Source organism: Ahaetulla prasina, chromosome 1 (assembly GCF_028640845.1).
Source record: "Ahaetulla prasina isolate Xishuangbanna chromosome 1, ASM2864084v1, whole genome shotgun sequence".
Lineage (NCBI taxonomy): Eukaryota > Metazoa > Chordata > Lepidosauria > Squamata > Colubridae > Ahaetulla > Ahaetulla prasina.
The window spans coordinates 144,818,870-144,840,282 of NC_080539.1; the positions used below are offsets into that span (position 1 = coordinate 144,818,870).

General features: G+C 36.6%; 1 protein-coding gene across 1 annotated transcript in view; it reads left to right on the top strand.

Annotated features, from left to right (window-relative positions):
* CSMD1 (CUB and Sushi multiple domains 1) overlaps nt 1-21,413 on the top strand; it is a 1,133,931-nt gene that overhangs the window by 1,107,328 nt on the left and 5,190 nt on the right. Inside the window, exons 64-69 of the mRNA XM_058177365.1 lie at nt 3,515-3,694; nt 8,749-8,793; nt 12,566-12,727; nt 14,110-14,222; nt 15,755-15,842; nt 16,605-16,737. Coding sequence (XP_058033348.1) covers nt 3,515-3,694; nt 8,749-8,793; nt 12,566-12,727; nt 14,110-14,222; nt 15,755-15,842; nt 16,605-16,737 — 721 coding nt within the window. The remainder of the gene's footprint in view (nt 1-3,514; nt 3,695-8,748; nt 8,794-12,565; nt 12,728-14,109; nt 14,223-15,754; nt 15,843-16,604; nt 16,738-21,413) is intronic.

Genomic DNA, 21,413 nt, shown 5'->3' on the forward strand with positions numbered 1-21,413 from the left:
AAATGCCAGATAGAAGTTGAGTCCGTAGAATTCTTGGGTTACCAAATAGACAGAGAAGGAATCCACCCCACGGAGAGCAAAGTGCGAGCCATCAAAAAGGCTCCGGCTCCCAAAAATAAGGCTGAGTTACAGGCATTTTTGGGGCTTGTGAATTTCTACGCGGTTTTCTTGTGAAATAAGGCAACAGAAGCAGAGCCGCTGCACAAGCTATTAGCAAAAAAGACTGGTCGTGGGGCAAGGCTGAGGCTAGGGCATTCGAGGGCGTTAAAAACCTCTTGTCCAGTGATAGCCTGCTAATCCAATACAACGGGACATTGCCACTAGTGCTAGTCTGCGATGCGTCACCCTACGGGGTAGGGGCTGTCCTCAGCCATAGGTTACCGAACGGATCGGAAGCCCCCATAGCATATTTCTCACGTACGATGTCAGCAGCAGAAAGAAACTACAGCCAGCTAGATAGAGAGGCCCTGGCCATAGTTTTGGGAGTTAAAAAATTCCACGAATACCTATTTGGGCGACAATTCGAAATAATAACAGACCACAGACCACTATTGGGACTTCTGGCGGGGGACCGTCCAACTCTGGTTGCATTATCGGCCAGAATGACACGTTGGACTATATTCCTGGCAGCGTACTCGTACAAATTGTCCCATCGTCCAGGGAAGGACTTAGGACACGCAGACGCTTTAAGTAGATGCCCCTTACCAGAGATGATCAAAGACCCGACCCCAGGGGCACCCATCCTACTAACTGACTCTCTAGACTCCGGCCCGGTCACTTCTAAGGAAGTGACTAGGGCATCATACAGAGACATTATTATAAGGACTGTAATCGGTTGGGTACAGAGGGGATGGCCCAATGCACCGGGAGATTGTTTCAAGGACTTTACAAAAAAATGCTTGGAACTGTCGGTTCAAGGGGGTTGTCTGTTATGGGGGGATAGAGTGGTTATTCCAGAGAAACTGCGAGAAAATGTGTTGGAACTGTTACATGTGGGGCACCCGGGAATTGTGAGGATGAAAAGCCTGGCGAGGAGTTATGTGTGATGGCCACAAATGGATAAAGACATTAGCGATAGGGTAGGAAAATGCCAGGCCTGCCAAGAGTCAAGGCCACTACCCCCAACAGCCCCCATAAGAGAGTGGGAGAAACCCCAGGGTCCTTGGTCCAGGATCCACATAGACTTTGCCGGGCCATTCCATGGGCAGACCTTTTTAATCGTGGTAGACGCATTTTCAAAGTGGTTAGAAATACTGCTCATGAAATCCACAACAGCCGAAGCAGTAATTACAACGTTGCGGCACCTTTTTGTAACACGCGGGTTGCAGACACCCTAGTGTCCGACAACGGCCCGCAATTCATGGCTACCCAATTCGAAGGGTACTTAGCAGAAGAGGGCATCCGACATGTCCTCTCGGCGCCTTTCCACCCGGCGACGAACGGACTTGCAGAACGATTCATTCGTAGTGCCAAGGAAGCGCTATCTAGAATCACCCCCGGTGATTGGCAAGCCAAAATCGATACCTTTCTAGCAGTACAACACAGAACCCCCTGTGTAGCCACAGGGCGCAGCCCATCTGAACTATTGATGGGTAGAAAACTAAGGTGTCCCTTAGATCGATTAAACCCAACATACACCCCTGACAGGTACCAAGGCATCCACGAAAAAACCAGGGAAATGACAATGGGTGATTCAGTGTGGGCACATAACTATAGTGAAGGCCCAACATGGCTTAAAGGAACAATCACTGGAGTAACAGGTCCAAAATCATATATAGTGGACCTGGGGGATGGCCGAGTATGGAGGCGCCACATAGATCAATTACGTAGAAGAGTACAAAACAAACCAGAAACCGCACAACCAGACCCTGACTACCAAACATTTGAACCAACAGCTAACTCAAACCCGCGGCGATCGGAGGACTTATCTGAATTTGAAGAAGTCCAGCGACGCCAACCGGTTCCTCCTGAAGACTGCAGGGACGACTCTGCAAGTAATCCAGGGCCGGAGGGCCCAGAGGAGGAGCTGGGAGGAACAAACAGTCCCTCCGACCAGCTCGACTCACTCCCAGGGAATGAATTGCGCAGGTCAGAAAGAGTTAGGAGACGCCCTGTCTACCTGTGTGACTACGTGGAAAAATAACATGCAAATTCCATGCAAAGAAGTGGCTCAATGCGTTCTGGGAGGGGAAGAGTGTTATGTATTTAAACTTTAGGAGGGAAGTTTGGGTGGGAACAAGCACATTGCTGATTGGCTGATGCCTCAGCCAAAATAGTATTTAAAGAGGGGTTTTTGCTGTTGGTCTTTTGCTGGGTCACAATAAACTAAAGAGCTGTTGTCACTTGTATGGTCTCCTGCCTCGTCATTGCCCAAACTTAACAGCTTCCATAATGCCAGTACAATTTGGGGGGGGGGAATATTTCTATTGTCTCATCCATTTTATGTCTTTTGATGATGAAGCTGGCTTTTCTTTAAGACAGTCCTATTCCACACTATGCAAGTGAGTAGAGAACTTTCAGAATTGATCCATTTTGTATAGTATTCCATAAGAACAAGGAAATAGTGTACCCCCATATTAACTTCCTATTCATGATTCCACTTTTCACTTTACTATGATACCATTTTGCTGATATATTTTCTTCCCCAAGCACTTCATTAAAGTCTACTCCAATTCTTAACTACTTGGTGAACTTTACACAAATACTGCTGCTTCTACTTTATAGTTTTTTCACAGCAAGGATTGTGAGTTTCTTCAGAGAGAATTATCTGTTTAAGAAAGATTAATACATTTCATTCCATGTGGGGCCTTTCTGATTGGACAATAGCTTTATAAGACATAACTGGTCCCAGCCATCAATCTTTGTTCCCTCTTCCTTGCCTCACTATCCAGGTTGCTTTGATGCTTGCTTCATTAATTGCCTCAGCATACTTTGCTAGTCTTTCTAGTATGTGATACAAGAGACCACAATAAAGGAAAAGCAGGTTGCTTGCCTGTAACTATAATTCTTTAAATAGCCTTTCATTTGCGTGATTCTCCTTTTGACTGGGGACGGGTGGGGAGGTGTTTGCTCAAGGAATTTAGGCAGCTTCTTCAGGCATGTACAGTAGGATGGAGCAGTCAAGGACCACCAAGAAAAATTTCATTCAGAATGTTTTCAAAAGAATAATAAGCCTGTTTGTGGAAGCACAGACGGCCACTCCAAGAGCTATAACTGCAGTTAAGCAGCTTGTTTTTTTCTTCTCTTTTTCCTTGTTACCTCCTAATGATTGTCAGTGCATCATGTGCAGGACAATGCGGAGTGTCACAGCACATTCAGTTTCAGCTTTTTCATATTGCTCTCATACATTGTTTTTTTATTAGCAGCATAGAGAAATATATAACAATGATATGTTAATAATATGTTTTTCCAAGCAAAAGTATAAAGTAATAAAATGTTTATCACTTATCCTACAAATGGTCTAATTTCTGCTGGGTTTTTTAGAATATTTCATTAGCTTTTAAAACTTTTTCAGCTCATGGTTGCAGACAGCCAGAGACGCCAGCGAATGTAGACGTAAAAGCAATAGATCTACCTACACTAGGCTACACTCTGGTATATACGTGTCAGCCGGGATTTTTTCTTGCTGGTGGATCAGAACACCGGACATGTAAACCAGACATGAAATGGACAGGAAAATCACCTGTTTGTAAAAGTAAGTCACTGATAAATTAATGGTAAAGTTTAATAGTTTATAAGGTCAATTTCTAAGTTATTTAAAATGTTTAAAATATATCTATCCTACCTACCTACCTACCTATCTATCTATCCTATCTACCTACCTACCTATCTATCTATCTATCTATCTATCTATCTATCTATCTATCTATCATCTATCTATCTATCTCATCATATTTTAATCATATTAGATATTATCTTCCTGAAAAATGGAGTCATAAAATAATGAAAACAAATAATGTCTTCTATATTCAAGATAGAAATTAATATCTAAATATTAACTTAATATATATATATAATATTAACTTATTAATATTATTTAAATATTCTGCAGTACTAACATATAATAGGTATTCATCTGTTGGATTGGCCATGAGGGAAACTTTGGCAAAGAGTGTCATGAGCTGTTGAGACATCTTAGAGTTGCTTAGATTCCAAAGGTAGCATTCCCTCTTGTTTTATGTTGCTACTTCCAGAAACATCACTAGTGAAATGTTGACTTATTAAAATTTCTGCTCAGCAAGGAGAAACAAAGGGGAAAGGGGGAAATTTATTTGTTGATATTTTACAAAAAATAGTACTACATTGATGGAGAGATGATCAAAGTGTACAAGTACTTTTAGAAATAAGGCAAGTTCTGAGGAGTAATTATGTCTTTCACTTTGCTTTAGTTATTGAAAGATTCACCATGCTGAGAAAGTTTGATTGTTTAAGATATATTGTGGATACTAAGCAGGTAGAAGTCTTGATCACAACAGTCAGCAATTTTGCAAAATAATCTATGAATGTAGGTTGTCCCTTTCCGCTTCCTTTGTATTAATACTCTTGAAATTAGAGAAGGTGAAAGGAAGCAATTTAGATGTATCTCATATATCTCATGTCTCTCAGATCAACACATTTTATTAGAAGGCATGCAGCTTCTGTTTTTTAATAACATTTGTTAATTGGAAAAGGTGCAAGCAGATTCCTTTCAGTCTCAGGTATTCATATTACCAATTAAGAAAACATGAGGGTTAGATTAATTTCAAGGAAGCACTATAAATAATTGCCCAGATGTACAGGCTTTATAATTATAAAAGTTAATACTAACAAATAGAAGGATTGTTTAATTTATCCAGTAGAGTGTCAGATGTTAGACTAGGAGTGGGAGAGGTAGGTTACTGAGGACTTTGGAACAGTCTGTATCTCAGTCAAACATTTTTCACACGATTGTTGTAAAGGTGAATAGGAGGATGGAAATGTATGCCTATAAGCTTCTGAATAAAAGGCAGAATATAAATCTGATAAATAAATGTTTTTGATTCAAGGACAACTGTCAATATAAAGTTATCCTAATTTCTTATGGGAATAAAAGATTTACTTTTTTTGGCAATAAATGTTGCCTACTTGTTTGGTTCTACTTTAAGAGTTTACATTTATAAGAAAGGAATGTTTGTGGCTTTTTGATGCCAATGGGAAAAAAATCTCGATTCATACTTGAACATGGAAAAAGCCTCAGCAGACATGATTGATTTTATCCACAAGAAGAAGATGGTGTAAATGATTTATCTTTTGTTATCATACTAGACAAATAGCAAATTAGAGCCACCACATTTGTAATTCTAGTAATACTTTCCACAAACCATCTGGTATTTGCAACTATAAATCTTAAATTCTCAAATGGGAAAGAGGAAAGTTGATACTAACTAGGGTCTATGACAGTTCACTATGGCCAACTCGCCGCAGCCAACTCACCTCAGCTAACTTGCCATGTCCAATTTACTGTGGCCAATTCACATGGCCAATTCGCCATGAGAACTCACTGTGTGACAAGAGTTACGCTAATATCAAAGAAATAGTGAAATAGAATCATTTATAAAGGATACAAAAGGAGGGAAAAAGGGAAAGTGAATGACAAAAATTAACAGTCTCCTCAAAGTTACTCCTCAAGATCTTCAGGTTGTTTTTTAGGGTCAAACGGCATTACTTCAGAATTATACTCATAGACGTACATAAATCATGCATAATTAAGTCTATTAAGGCTAAGAGGTTGCTTGGGCTGCTGCCTGGAGCTGATCAGAGGAGAAGTGAAACAGAAAGTTCTAGCTAGGGAAATTTGGTTAGAAATTGTCCATAAAAAAGAATGGTGAAGAGACGGAGTTAAATGTGAAATTTTGGAGGAAATTTATCCATATGCTTGGTGAAGTTTGTGCTAGCTACTTGACTTCCTGTTCCAGCCTCTGAGACAGAGGAGGAGCTAAAATTCAGACTTAAAAGACACCCCCCCCAAAAAAAACCCCTCCATTCAAATAAGAGAATCAATTCCTTTTCTTTGCCTTTTGTCTGGGGACTGATACTTTATAAAAGTATTTATAAAAGTTCTGGAATTGGGCATGATCAGTGGTCTAACCAAGTTTGCCAGTGACACCTAACTGTTCAGAGTGGAAAAAGCAATAAATATCTCTGTGCAATAGGGAAATGGGCATCAAAATGTCAAATGACATTCAGTATTAACAAGGATAAAATAATTCACGTTGGAGCCAAAATATTAACTACTCATACAAACTAATTACCTCAGAAATAACAGTGATTGATGAGGGAAGAGCTCTTGGAGTAATGGTAAACATTTCAATGATGGTTTCAATGCAGGGTGTGCATCTGCTGTAAAAAGGCCAAAAGCTTGTTAGGAATAATTAGAAATGATATTGAAAATGGAGATGCCAACATTGTAATGCCCTTGATGTAAATCAACAGTGTAAACACCTCTGGAATATTAGAATAAATGATATAGTTCAGAAAAGGGCAACTAAGATGGAGCAGCTTCTGTATGAGGAAAGGTTGGAACATTTGGGAATTTTTAGTCTAGAAAGAAGGTGAATGATTGAGATGTATAAAATTGTGCACAATGTGGATAAAGTGGACAAGATTAATATATTTTCACCTTCCTAAAGTAGTAGAACCAGAGATTACCCTATGAAGTTGAATCCTGGAACCATCCTTAGACAAAAAGAAAAAATACAGAACTTTTAATTAAACTTTAGAATTTGCTAACACAAAATGAGTGTCAACTAATAGTTTGGCTGGCTTCCAAAATGTTGAATAAATTCATGAAATTCACGGAAATCAATGGCTATTGACCTTAATGGCCTTAATGGTAGTGTGGCTGCCTCTGAAGGCATCTTCTGGGGAAACCAAGGGCTTCCTTGTGTAGTTTGTTGGCTAATGTGAGAAGAGTTTGGTGGATGACATAGACAGCAGGGCACTGCTCATGTTCTTATTTTGAACTTTACCTCTACTTTCCTGAATAGTCAATTTTCCAAAATAGGTTTATTCATTTGCATTTCTAATTAATAAAAATGCCATTTTATGTATCTTTTAAGCATGTGTATTCTTCCTCTAAGATGGTAAGCAGATTTTATTGTCAAGCAACATCCTAAAGTCTCACATGTTGGTTTGTGTTCACTCATGCTTCCTTCCTAATGTCTTTTAGTGCTATAGGCCTAATAATGGAAACATTCTTCTTTGAAGAAAAGGGGATCTGATTTTGCTGCCTGGACTTGTAGCATAGATCACTTTTAGAATGTATCTCTCTCAAAACTGATTGTATGTCTCCATTTATGGAATAAAATAGCTTTTTACTTGTAACTGTTGGCTTGTCGAGAATCATATAACAATCATACTCCAATCCACTACAGTAAAGCCCAGCTTGCTCCAGAAGGATATCACCACAGCTCTTGATGTTGTTTGCTATAGGTTCCTATAGGTGAGCTGGATAATCTGAAAGTCTTCGTGTGGTCTCCCTCTTATAGAAAGATGAGAAATAAATAGCCATCATATACTACAATGTGAAAAAAACTTTATTTGGAATGAGCTAAGAATGAGCAAGCTATGGCTTTCTAGGTGTGCTAAAGTAACATTGGCCATGCTGCATCTGGTGAGAGTTAAGGATTCAGGACTATCTGCTGAGTTATAGGTTGCCAAGTCTTAATCCAACACATACATTACTAATCTCTATGTCACTGTCTTAGTTATTCATGTGTGTCTTTTAGTCTTTGATGTGCATATAATACAAGTTCAATATGTAAATAAACTTCCTCTGAACATCTGCAAGAAATCCACTTGTAAAATAAATATGAGGTTGCATGTTTTTCACCTAATGAGAAATAAACAAGCTTTCCTATAAATCTATATGGTGTTTTTTTTAAAAAAAAAATAGAAATTAACATACAAGCAAAAAGGGTGATTTGATGAGAATTCCTCTTTACAGCTCTATGCTTTCTGGATTCAACACTTTAAAGATAGCTGTTGTTTCTTTTTGTTTATTACTGTACTTAAAATGCTGGCCCTTTCCAAATAGGAACATGATGAGGCAGGACTATTTTCTGAATGCCTGCCTGTTTTTCCTTGTTGCACTTCAGAAAGTCCTCTTTCCTACCTAGTAATAGTGTACATTCCTAAACACAGGTCATTGGCCATTGTGAGTTAAGATGCATCAAATTATGATGCTACTAGATTAGCAGGAGATGCACTCCAAAATAAAAGATTTGCATATGTAGTGCAGCAAACTTGAATTGTTTGTTATATAGTACTATTACCAAGAGGTTTTCCAACCACTGATGCATAGTAAGAAATATGATCATAGTCCTGGCTGTTTCTGGCTTATAATTATGTCATTAGTTTAATAGAATTTAATTATAGTTTTTCAATGTGTATAAAGATATACATGTACACCTTCATTATTACTAGTTTAAGGCTCTCTGTTACAGCACTGTGGTTGATATAAACATTATATTTTTTTTAGAAATAAGAGCAGCAATTATCCCCACCATCAGCAAACTTGCCACAATGCAAACTTTGGAGTCCTGAAAGTTTTATTTTTTTCTGATAAGTATATACAGAACTATATCTGGTTGAATATGTAATACAGATTTTAGCTATGTTTACCATAAATAATAGGTGTATCAGAAAACACACAATTGCCTCAGTCAAACATTATGTATCAGCAATTAAGAATATGTTCATAAAAATGATAATTTGTCTTTTTACTTGTAGGTAAAGGAGTGAGAGAAGTTAATGAGACAGTAACTAAAACACCAGGTTTGTATACGAGAAGAGTTTTAGAACTAAGCACCTTAAATTCTTCTGCAGTTTCTCATACAATAAAAATACTTCTAGCCTTTATCAGAACACTTCATCATGGATATAAAAAAATTACCTAAATACTGAAATATAAGCTCAATTTTCTGAAACTGCACTTTTTTAAAAAAAGGTACCCATTATTTTGGCATTATTGAGAGGGTATTTTCATTACCCACACACATAACAAAACTTGTGAATGGGGTCTGGAGGCCCAACTCTGCCACTTTATGCAATTTTTCTATTTGGAAGGAATATGAAAGGGATTTAGGAGTCCTAGCGAAAAACCACTTAAGGGTGAGAAAGCAGTTGCTTGCAGCTGCCAAAAAAAGCCAATACAGTCCTAGGTGGCATGAACAGAGTGTCAAAATAATGTGCTGTGTTAGTATAGCTTGATACTGTTTTAGTAAGATCACACTTGGAACACTGCATCCAATACTGCGATATAAACAATATACTGAGACTCTAAAAAGAGTCCAGAGAAAAGCAACAATGATGATTAGAGAGTTAGAGGCTAAAACCTAGGATGAAGAGTTGCAAGAATTAAGTATGTCTAGTCTAATGAACAGAAGAATCAGAGGTGACATGATAGCAGTCTTCCAATATTTGAATATCAAAAAGAAGAGGGTGGCAACCTATTCTCCAAAGCATCTGAGGGCAAGACAAGAAGTAACAGATGGAAACTTACCAAAGAGAGATCCAACTAGAAATAGGGAGAAATTTCTTGACAGTAAGAACAACTAATCAGTGGAATGGGTTGCATTCAGTGCACCAACACTGAGGTTTTTAAGAAGAGATTGGGCAACCATTTGTCCATAGTGATATAGGGTCGAGCAGGGGTTGGACTAGAAGATATTCAAGGTCGCTTCTAACTCTGTTATTCTATTATGATATATAGAGCTGTAAGTGATTAAAAAGTGATTTCATAAAATATTCTGAACCTCATACAAGCACATTGTGCACCTCTTAACTACTTATTAATACAACCAGATCTTTTTCCCGCCTCCTTGCAAGCTTGAAAAAAAGATAATGCCACGTTAAAGGGAAAAAAAACCATGTTTAATATTAATACAATAGCCCCCTTAAAACAATAGCCCCCTTTTCTGGCTTGTTCAGAAGCCTGAAATAAATTAGGCCATTCTAATGCATAACAAAAAGGTGTGCTGTGCTTGCATGTACAGCTTGGCTTGATAGACAGAATATCTTCAATCATGTGGTTTCCCCATGCATTCTCTAGTTGCACAGCCAATGCATAGTTTTATCATAATAAAGCTAGATGGCATTCGTTCTAGAACTAGAAACTAATTGCTAGAAACTACAATCTAGAACTAGATTTTAAAAGATCTGTACATTATATATTAGAAACTAGAGACACTATTGCTTTATATCCGCCAATGTACTATAATGGAGAGCCTTATCGTAAAAGTAGGAGTTAAAGAACACCATAGGTGTCGTATGTAAAAATTATCCTTTTTCCATCTTATAAATAGTATGCTAGAGAAAAGCAAATATATTTAAAAAATCAAATTCATTTCATAATGCTGCATATTTTAATTTGTTCAGTTTTAAATTTCAGTTTCTCCTGGATTTGCTCAACTTTCAAATTCATAGCCCTGGCCTCAGAAGAGGATTTACAAGATTTACAGAGAAAAATCCCATGTGACAGTAATGGGCAAATCAGCCAGGACATGATTTGAAAATGGAAAGTTTCTATTAAAATTTGAGATCTGAAATTGAAATATAATAAATTTAAGTTCTAAATTTTACCATAGATTCTATACATAGGCCTTCCTCTTGAAACACAGTAGTCTGTGGGATTCTCTTCTTCCTAACTTTTCTTAAAAGTAAAGCAACTTTTCAGAAGTTCTTGAATTTTGATTCAACCTGTCACAGATTAAAAGCTGTCACATTACAAAACAAAACACTAACCTTAAATATGTTCTTATTCCAAAGGATGTCTAACAACACCCATCAATCTTCCTTCCTTCTTCCTTGACACATGGTGCTTGTAAGTGTTGTGTAAGTGTATGCACAGATGGCATCCACACAAAATTGCACAAAATTAAACAGAAATTAAATATTTTTTTTTAAAAAAAATATGCCTAAGAGCTTGTGATTTGAACAATCCTACTATTTCCATGTAAAACGGTTTTACATGAAAATGCTAAAATTTTGAGAGATTTCAGAGCCTTTTTATATTATTGCTTATTTATTATACAGTTCTTAGTGTAGAGTAAGCTTTGGAGTCTCTTTGGCTCTCACAAAACAAAATAACAACACTAGCAGCACTTACTTTCATTGCCCAATGAAGTTTTCTCTACTGTAGTTTACCCAGGTACCAGTGAAACATATATCTATGCCAAGACAGAACAAGAATTTAACTTGCTCAAGTATGTTTATATAATTCTCACCTAGATGTTTCAACCTGAGGGCTAATTAGCCCATAACACTACAAAATGAAAAATTCATGTCACAAGACTAGTGTTCATAATTATCCAGCTACCTGTTCATTCTTTTCAGTGTGTTATAACCTTACAATGCTTTCAGTGTGTCTTCAGTGTTGAATGTGCAATATGTCTTTTTACTCTTTAAACAAAATGTGCTTCCTGTCTCTCTCACCTACCAACAAGACTAAAATCTGAGTTTAAATCGTAATTAATTTTCACAATATAATTGATACCATGTTACATTACAATCCACCTATTTCCTTGCTGACTGAGAGGTTTTGCTTTTGCTTGTCTCCCAAATAATGAAAGAAAACCAAGAATCTGTGGCCACCTTACCACCATGAGGAAAAGAGGCTGACATATAAGCTGCCCTATATTTTAAGCAACAAAGCTACCGTGAGAGTAATCAATATGGAGGACACTGTCTTATTGTAGGCATGAGAATCAGACATCCCATTAATTCTTCATGAAAATTTTAAACTGTGCACCAGTATCCAATTTTTCATGTATAATTCTCAATGAAATAAATGGGATTTAACCATGTCTACCATTTGTGAAGAATGCATCCAAACTACCTTGAGCTATTTTTTTTTCTAATTGATGAATGCTTTTCTTAACTAAAAATGTAATGCTATTCCAATACATTATTTCAAAAACATTCATTACAATGACCAACATCACTGTTTTTTGTTTTTTTAAAAAAACTTCTTTTGTATTTTTTGAAGAGCTGGAAAAGAGACTGAAATAGGAAGAGAGACAGAGACAGTGGTTTCTTGAAATTTATTTTAAAACAAATTTAGTTAATTTGGCATTTCCCTACCTATCTATTCATTATGGAGACTTTTTTGGGGGAAAGAAATATGTATAGTGGGCAAAATTATGTATTCAAAGGAATACAGGGGAATAAATATATAAGAAAATGTGTGTGTGTGTGTGCTTGTGTGTATATAAAATCATGCACATTTTGGGGGAGGGGATACTGTGAAAATGGGAAAAAACAGAGTTTAAATTAAGTAACGGAAGGGACTTGGAATCAATGCATGAAATTAGTTTATTTTTATTTGAAATTATTCATGGTACAACAGAAAAAAACCCTAAACTTCTGTACATCAAGGTTTACCAGAAGTGTTACCATTGATATATTAACATTTCAGATTGACAAGTATTACCAATTATGGAACCGCCTGTGTGTCCCAGCTATAATAATGTACTGAATAACTTGTTGAATTAAAAAAAAGACATCTGTTTGTAGACCAAGGTGATTTTCTTTTGTATTTCTTCTTCAGTTCCCTCCGATGTATTTTTTATAAATTCACTGTGGAAGGGGTTTTATGAGCATCTAGGGAAAAGACAAGTTGCAACTCTTACAGTTGACTGGTTCAATGCTACAAGCAGTAAGGTGAATGCTACTTTCATTGATGCATCCAGCATGCAACTTAAATTATCAGGTGAGATTAAAAACTGGACAGCTGTGATCAAAGCTATCCAAATGGTATGCTGATTAAAGGGTCATTGACATTTCATGGATGTACAGTAGTCCTTGTTTAACAACCCTAACTGAGACTGGAAACTCCATCTCTAAGCAAAGTAGTTGTTAAGCAAAACATCATGTAATCACCCCAGTTTGGACTTTATGATTTCCTAACACACTAAGTTAGTTAGTTCAGCTTTATTATGACTTTCAGTATCTGCAATTTCCATTTGAATTTTGGTTTGGGTATACATAGTCATAATTTTCTTTTGGTACTCTGCAGCCCATTTTAATCTTGAATCATTCCCTTTTAATGAGAATGGTAAAACATGGATTTTTTTTTACTGATAATGTAACCATTTCTGTGAAATATGTCATATTTAAAATGTTTAAGCATCTATTGGCCATTAATAATTTTAGGTTAATATGCAACTACTTTTATTATTATTTTTTAAAAATGTCTTGTCTTTTCAATAGCATAAATTTAGAATGACAGCTAGGTTTCTGAATCAGAGGTGGGTTTCAGCAGGTTCTGACCAGTTCTGGAGAACCGGTAGTAAAATTTTGAGTAGTTCAGAGAACCGGTAGTAAAAATTCTGACTGGCCCTGCCCCCATTTATTCTCTGCCTCCCAAGTCCCAGCTGATTGGGAGGCAATGGGGATTTTGCAGTAACCTTCCCCTGGAGTGGGGTGGGAATGGAGATTTTACAATATCCTTCCCCTGCCATTCCCACCAAGCCATGCCACACCCACCAAGCCACACCCACAGAACCGGCAGTAAAAAAATTTGAAACCCACCACTGTCCTGAATGTATATTTAAACTTTAAAATTCTGTGTACTTTTTGTAAATCAATATTCAGCTTGAAAGTACCGCATTTGCCCCTTTAAAAGGAATAAGTATTTTACTGAAGTGCTAGAAATAAAGGAAAAACATTCTATGGAGGGGTGGTTAAGACAATGCCCAAATACAGACTCACAAGTCCAGTTCATACTTAATTTGGGAAAATTAGGACTTTTATTTGGACTCTATAATATTTGAAGGCCAGAATTATATGTGATAGGCTAATCATTAAGTAAAATATTGTCAAATGTCCTGCTGATTTCATCATTGCCACATCTTTACTAGGGTATGTTATAAAAATATTGCCATGACATTCAGGTAACATATGGTCTAGTTTAGAAGCTTTACTGTAACAAAGTAGGGATTTTATCTGCCTTGTTACACATTTGCATAGCAACCACTAATTAGTCCTCATTGTATGTAAATGAAGTTGAAAGGGTAATTAAATTTATTTTCACATACAGATTTCCTGAACACATATGGTTGTATAAACTTGCTTTCAAATAATCCTTTACAGGCACTTACAAGAAAGAAGAAGCTCATTTGCTTCTGAAAGTCTATCATGTTAAAAATCCTAAAGAAGGTTTTGTAAACAAGCTTGAAAATGACAAGTGGGCATTGGATGGCTATGTAAGTAAATACACATCTCTGAAAAAAAATGTTAACTGTATTGAACAGTTTGAATAGTGTCACCAAATATGAGACATATAATTATATTTTATATAATATTGCATACCATATAATTGCCTTCTTTGAGTGGGATCTTACGTGAATGCATATATATTATACAGGTAGTCCTCGACGTACCACCATAATTGAGCCCAAAATTTCTATTGCTTAGCAAGACAGGTGTTAAGTAAGTTTTGACCCATTTTATAACCTTTCTTAAAGGGATGTGGTGGCTAAGATGCAGAGCTTGTCGATTGAAAAGTCGAAAGTTCAGCGGTTCAAATCCCTAGTGCTGCATAATGGAGTGAGCTCCTGTTACTTGTCCCAGCTTCTGCCAACCTAGCAGTTCAAAAGCACGTAAACAATGCAAGTAGAAAAATAGGGACCACCTTTGGTGGGAAGGTAACAGTGTTTCATGCACTTTTGGTGTTTAGTCATGCCGGCCACATGACCACAGAGACTTCTTCGGATAGCACTGGCTCTTTGGCTTGGAAACGGAGATGAGCACCGCCCCCTAGAGTCGAGAACGACTAGCACATATGTGTGAGGGGAACCTTTACCTTTACCTATGACCTTTCTTGCCACAGTTACTAAGCGAATCACTGCAAGTGTTAAGTTAATAGCAAATTTGTTAAGTGAATCTGGCTTCCCCATTGACTTTGCTTGTCAGAAAGTCACATGTCCCCAAGACTCTGCAACTGTCAATGTTGTGGTCATTCAGCAAGGACTACCTGAATAGTAAGGAAAACAAAAGAAAGAGACTTTCACACAACATGCAAATGTTTGTGAAAGAATAACAGAATAAAAAAGTTGGAAGGAACCTTGGAGGTCCTTTAGTCCAAACCCCTGCTCAAGCAGGAGACCCTATACCATTTTAGAAAAATAGTTGTCCAATCTCTTCTTAAAAACCTCCAGTGTTGGAGCACCCACAACTTCTGGAGGACAGCTGTTCCACTGGTTAATTGTTCTCACTGTCAGGAAAAGAGCAAGCAAAAAAAGGAAAAGTCTATCTCCCTTCCTCTCTTCCTCTGTATCGCTCTTCCTTCATTGAAAGGGCTAGAGGAAGATATGAAATATAGCCATCAACTATTACTGAATAATACATGTACATAAGCATGTGCAAGCTTTGTAAATTTCTAGCATCTGCTTCAGAAGAGGTACTTTAGTCTCTATCTCATACCTATTGTTCAAATCATCAGTGTGTGTGTGTAGATATCTCATGGACAAGCACAGTTAATACACATATGAAGGTATATGGCTTCAATAATGCTTTCATTTCAATTATTAATAAAGTCTAATTGTTTAAAATATTTAAATATTTTTATATTTATCAGTCATCTTTAGTCGCATGGTTGAGTTGGGCAGCTATAGAAATTGAATGAATAGATAAGTAAATGAATAATATGAAACATGGATAAATTAATAACATTATGAATTGTGGATTAGTTTATTCAGTCAACAAATTGGTTTGAGACAGATTCTTTCCATTTCAGGTATCATCTGGGCTTGAAAGAGGTGTCTTTACTTATCAAGGTGATATACATGGAAAAGATTTTGGAAAATTTATGTTCCAAAGAGAAAGTAAGAATGCCTTTTGAACACTCCATAGTGTGTTGTATGTCACTCCCATTAAATTATGTTACTTCATTCAGTGAGCGAGCAATTAGAACAAATAATATTTGTTTTGCTGAATTCTTATCAAATTTGTAATTCACCTATATTAGATAACATGTGACATTATGTATCTATTTCAACATTTTTGATGCCGCTATTTCATTTTTGATGCCACTGCAACCTAACTGCAGATTGCTTATATAAAATCTCTCAGTATAAATATTTATGAGGCATAGATAATGTATGATGATGATTTTATCCTAGTGCTTCAGCAATGCAATCCTATACATGTTTATTGAAAAGTAAGCCCCAATTATGTTCACTGGGACTTACTTACATTGATTGCAGCCTAAAATACTTTTACAAATTATTAAAGTTTCCATTTGATGATGGAGAGCATTCTGTGCCATTGAAATCACTTAGGTTTTTTTGAATTTTGCATGTCTTTGAAATGAAAAGAAAATAAGTTTCAGTTTCAAATCTACCAAGGATTTGATATATCTCTTGCATTTCTAATAGGCCATACCAAATTGTTCTGCATCTTACTCTTTGATCCTAGGATAATGAAAATAAAATTATTGTAGGGTACAGAGTTCAAAGGTGTTCCCCTCTTAGACACCTGGACGAAAAAACTCTGATTCTCAGATTTCCCCTCTGTCAGTTTTATATACACATGCACACACCTTCCTGAAAATACAGTGTTGACATGATCCTTTACTTAACTTTCAGGTCCTTTAAATGTGGATGCCGACCACTCCAATCACAGCTATGGTACAAATAGCAGTTCTGTGGCAGCTGCCATCCTAGTACCCTTCTTTGCTCTAATATTATCAGGGTTTGCATTTTACCTCTACAAACACAGGTATAGTAAACACCTTATGATCTATTTAATGTTAAATGTGAAAATCATTAATTAGCATTGTTCTTTCAACATGAGTTATTTATTTAGTTAGCATATGGCATACAATGTTGGGGAAATCTACATGTGAGACACAATGCAGTCCTGACAGCCTAAATTGCTAGTTCATTCTGTTTAGTGCTTGGGTGATATCCATGGTGTCAATCCATGGAGTGAACGAACTTACACCAGCTGACTAGCTGTGCTTGGGTGGTTGGCTGTTCCAAGCTCTTCTGCTGGTCTCACCTTGTGTTGCATTGCCTTGCATCAAGCCAGGACCAACGCCGGCTTCTGCTCTTTTCACACACACAAATGCAGCTTGATTTTTTCCCATCGAAGTGTATCTACTTGCAATATTGCATGCTTTGCAACTGCTGGATGGGCAGGAGTTAGGGATCGAGCTATGGAAGCTCTATCTCAAGGAGCTGGGCTCGAAGCACCAGAGTGCAGACCATTTCTGGTAGTTCCAGCATCATTAAGACACTGTGCCACTGTGTCCCCTTTCAACATGGGTGACATGACCTCTTAGTTTCAAGTATTAGTTAGCAGATTGTTTAGATCAGTTCAGATGTTCAGATATCTTTGTAGGATAATCAAAAGGAAAGTAATATTTCAGAAATAACTAAGGTTGCATAGAATTGTGCAAAGTCATCCTTCTCACTTCAGAAGTAACTTGAGGATCCAGTAATATTTCCAATTTAGAGAATGGGTCTTTCACAGACAATGTAGCTCCATTCAAATAAGACTTAACTCCAATTCTTTTTTATATACTTTTTTATTTTTTTAAAAGAAACATACAAACAAACAAACAGTACATTTTTTTCTGAATAGAATATTGACCGAGTCAAAATTTATACAGCTTATAACGTAAGTATTTGCCAAATATAATTTATATTATATTTCTGCCATAATATTCTTTTTCTTTTTCATCTTTACTTAATATTACCATCTGCCCTAACCTCCAATCTTAATTTTATTTCATTTCATTATCTTATTTCTCCATTTATCACATATATTTCTCAAAATCACCACATTTGTAAATCATCATCAATTTGTTTTCTCTTATTTCCTTTGTTCTATTGAAACCTTTTAATTTAAACATAGTCATTCCATTCTTAGTTTCTATTTTTTTATTGTAGCTTGATATTTCACATTTATTTCTTAATGTCAATTATTTTCTAAGGTGGATATTTTCCAATCCAAATATCAAGCTCCATTCTGAGCTTTAGTGCTTTAACTTCCGTTTTGTTCTTCTCCCTCCGTTAACATTCCCCAATGCCAATTAGCTGCTATTTCCTCACTGGGACTTTTTAAAAATTTTTTAAAATACTTCTTTTTTACCTGTAAGTTGGCCATTCTTTCACCTGGTACCAATACTCCATCCAAAACATTGCTCCTGCACCAATCTCATTCCAGTTGTCCCAGCTTCATGATGGTCATAATGGTCTCCACCCCTGCCACTGGTTTTGGAAGGCAATTTTCTTTTTTGCTTCTTAACTGCCAACCGGATTGAAGAGTTCCTCTGACCTTCGAGGAGTTTGCCTCTTCCTCTTGGTCATCCGAGGTGCCTCTCCTTCTTCACCATCCCTACAAGACAGATCCGGTCTGAAGACCCCCAACAGCGGTTTGTCTGGCTGGATTTTCGCAAGCCTCATCGGAGCCTGCTATTTTCCAGCCAGTCTCGCTGCAGTGCTTCCGGTTCTCCTTAACTCTAATTCTATGGGCCAATTTTCTACTCACCAACAGTATCCTCCTGGGTCTGGTTTTAACTGCAGGTTGTTCATCTTTATTATCAAACTTGGGCATTGGCCAAGACAAACAATTGCTTCATTATAGTTGTTAGCAAAGGGAATTGATAAGGGTGTCATCTGCATACTGATGGAAATTCACTCCAATATTCTGAATTCTTTCTCATAAGATTAATGTGGTTATGAATGGATTACTGAACAAAATGGAGCTTGGGGTCTCCAAGAATCCCATTATGGATATACTGGGAAATACAATAGAATTCATTGTAAAATGATGTCAGTTATGTATCTTACTAAGGAAAATTTCTGTCATCTAATTCCTTTGAAGATGTCATCCACAAAGATCAGAGCAATCTGAGTCCCATATCATGGCTGAATCTCAATAGAGTTGGTCCAACGAATGTCTCTCTGGAGTGGTGAGAAACTAGAGAGTGGTCACTCACTTTCCCCAGCAGCTTTCAATCAAGAGAAAGATTCTTTAATAATGGTTTTACCATTGCCTTCATTAGGCAGCTCAAATTACTTCTCTGAGAGTGCTGGGTAGTTCTTACTCAGATAATTTTCTTAACCAAAAATGTCATAAAATATATGATTTTTCAGTAAGGATGAATTAATCAGGTGTTTATACTGAATATGGCATGTTTGTCCCTCTATTGAGACCATCCCACGGACTTGGGATAGGCAGATGTAGTTTGATGATATTAAAGATATCATTACAGGATGTAAATTGTGGCAGATAAAACTGCCTTTTGCAATATCTTATGGTGATTTTGTCAGTGCTGATGGGGTTTTAACAGTGCTCCAGAGATTTTTGAATTGCACCAGTGACTATCAGTACTATTTTTGCTTTTTTTTTTTTTGCTGCAGTTGTTCTACTTCTGTTTAAAAGTCTTTATATTTTGTGCAATTTTGTGCAATTTTGTACAATTTTGTACAGTTCTTTTTCTTCTATTCTGCTGTTTCCACATATTAAAAAGTCCATATATCACATTAATATATACAACAATATAAAATCACAGCTTCAGTTCTTTAGCTGCTGTTTGCCTTCATACTCATTGACCTCTTCTCAAAAGCATAGGATGTTGTAATGTATTGGCATAATATATGTGCAGATCCAAGCAGCGTGGCCTGTTGTAATTGACAAATGGAAATTTTGTCCATGCACAATTTTCTAAGTACTGTCCAAATTTTTGTGTAGGGCAACCAATCTTTCAATAACTACTTGGACCGCCGAAGCCATTTTAAGCCATCATTTTTCAATGTTGACTTTCAGATGTTGATATTTTGTGATCTTTTCCAATTCCTTCTCTTCTGTCTTCTGGTATTGCCACAACAATTATCCACACTTTCTGCTTTTTAACTACAGTTAAATCTGGCGTGCTATGTGCCAATACTTTATGAATTTGTTTAATTATTTATTCATTACATCATCACATTTCTACAATGCCCTACTGACCTAAGTAGGTAGCTTACAATTAAAAAAAAGTTTGTATTTGGAAATCCCACAATATTTTAACCTGCTCATTTTCAACTATTTTTTTCAACTTTTTGATCTCACCAATTTTTTATTACTGGAACATTATAATTTTTACAGATATTCCAGTGAATTATTTTGGCTATTGGGTAATGCCATTGTTTAAAATCAATTTTTGCAGTCTTTTTTCCCAGACGCATAATAAGATTTACTGTTTCTTCTGCTTCTTTGCACAATCTGTTCTTTGAATCATTTGACAATTTTTCAATTCTGACCTTGATTCCATTAGTTTGAATAGCCGGCTCTTGAGCAGCCAAAATCAAGTCTTTCTCACTTTTTTTAAATATTCCAGTTGTAAGTCATTGCCAGATTGTACTTCACCCATTTTCCCCTTGTTCTTTTGTAGAAATTGACCATGTTATGCTTTTCATTGCCAGTGTTCTCTTTGTGTTTTCATTACATTATTTCAATATGCATGTTTTTTTTCCCGTACAAATAGCGAGTTCCAATTTTTAACTTGTCTTTTTTACATAATCCTCCATTGCATGCTTTCCTTTTTTCAATAGTTTGACTTAAAGTAAACTTTTGCCTCTATTTCTACGGGGCAGAAATCCGTCAATATCACTATGGGGATGTAGTGCATATCGAATAGTCATTAGCTTTCTTGCTATTTGGTCCAAATTGTCCAGTTCAGCTTGTGTCCAGTTAATAAAAAAGGAAAAAAAGAACCCAAAAACTAAGTACATACTAGATGGACATTACCTTACAGATGACCCCCATCCCGTTAAAGACCTTGGAGTTTTCATGTCAAATGATCTAAGTGCCAAAGCCCACTGCAATTACATAGCAAAAAAAAGCTCTAAGAGTTGTAAACCTAATCTTGCGTAGTTTCTTTTCCAAAAACACCACACTATTAACCAGAGCATATAAAACATTTGCTAGACCAATTCTAGAATACAGCTCGCCTGTTTAGAACCCTCACCACATCTCTGACATCAATACAATTAAACGTGTCCAGAAATATTTTACAAGAAGAGTTCTCCATTCCTCTGAAAACAATAGAATACCCTATCCCACCAGACTTGAAATCCTAGGCTTAGAAAACTTGGAACTCCGTCGCCTTCGACAAGACCTAAACTTAACTCACAGAATCATCTATTGTAATGTCCTTCCGGTTAAAGACTACTTCAGCTTTAATTGCAATAATACTAGAGCAACTAATAGATTTAAACTTAATGTCAACTGCTTTAATCTAGATTGCAGAAAATATGACTTCTGTAACAGAATCATCAGTGCTTGGAACACTTTACCTGACTCTGTGGTCTCTTCCCATAATCCTAAAAGCTTTATCCAAAAACTTTCTACTATTGACCTCACCCCATTCCTAAGAGGACCATAAGGGGCGTGCATGAGCGCAC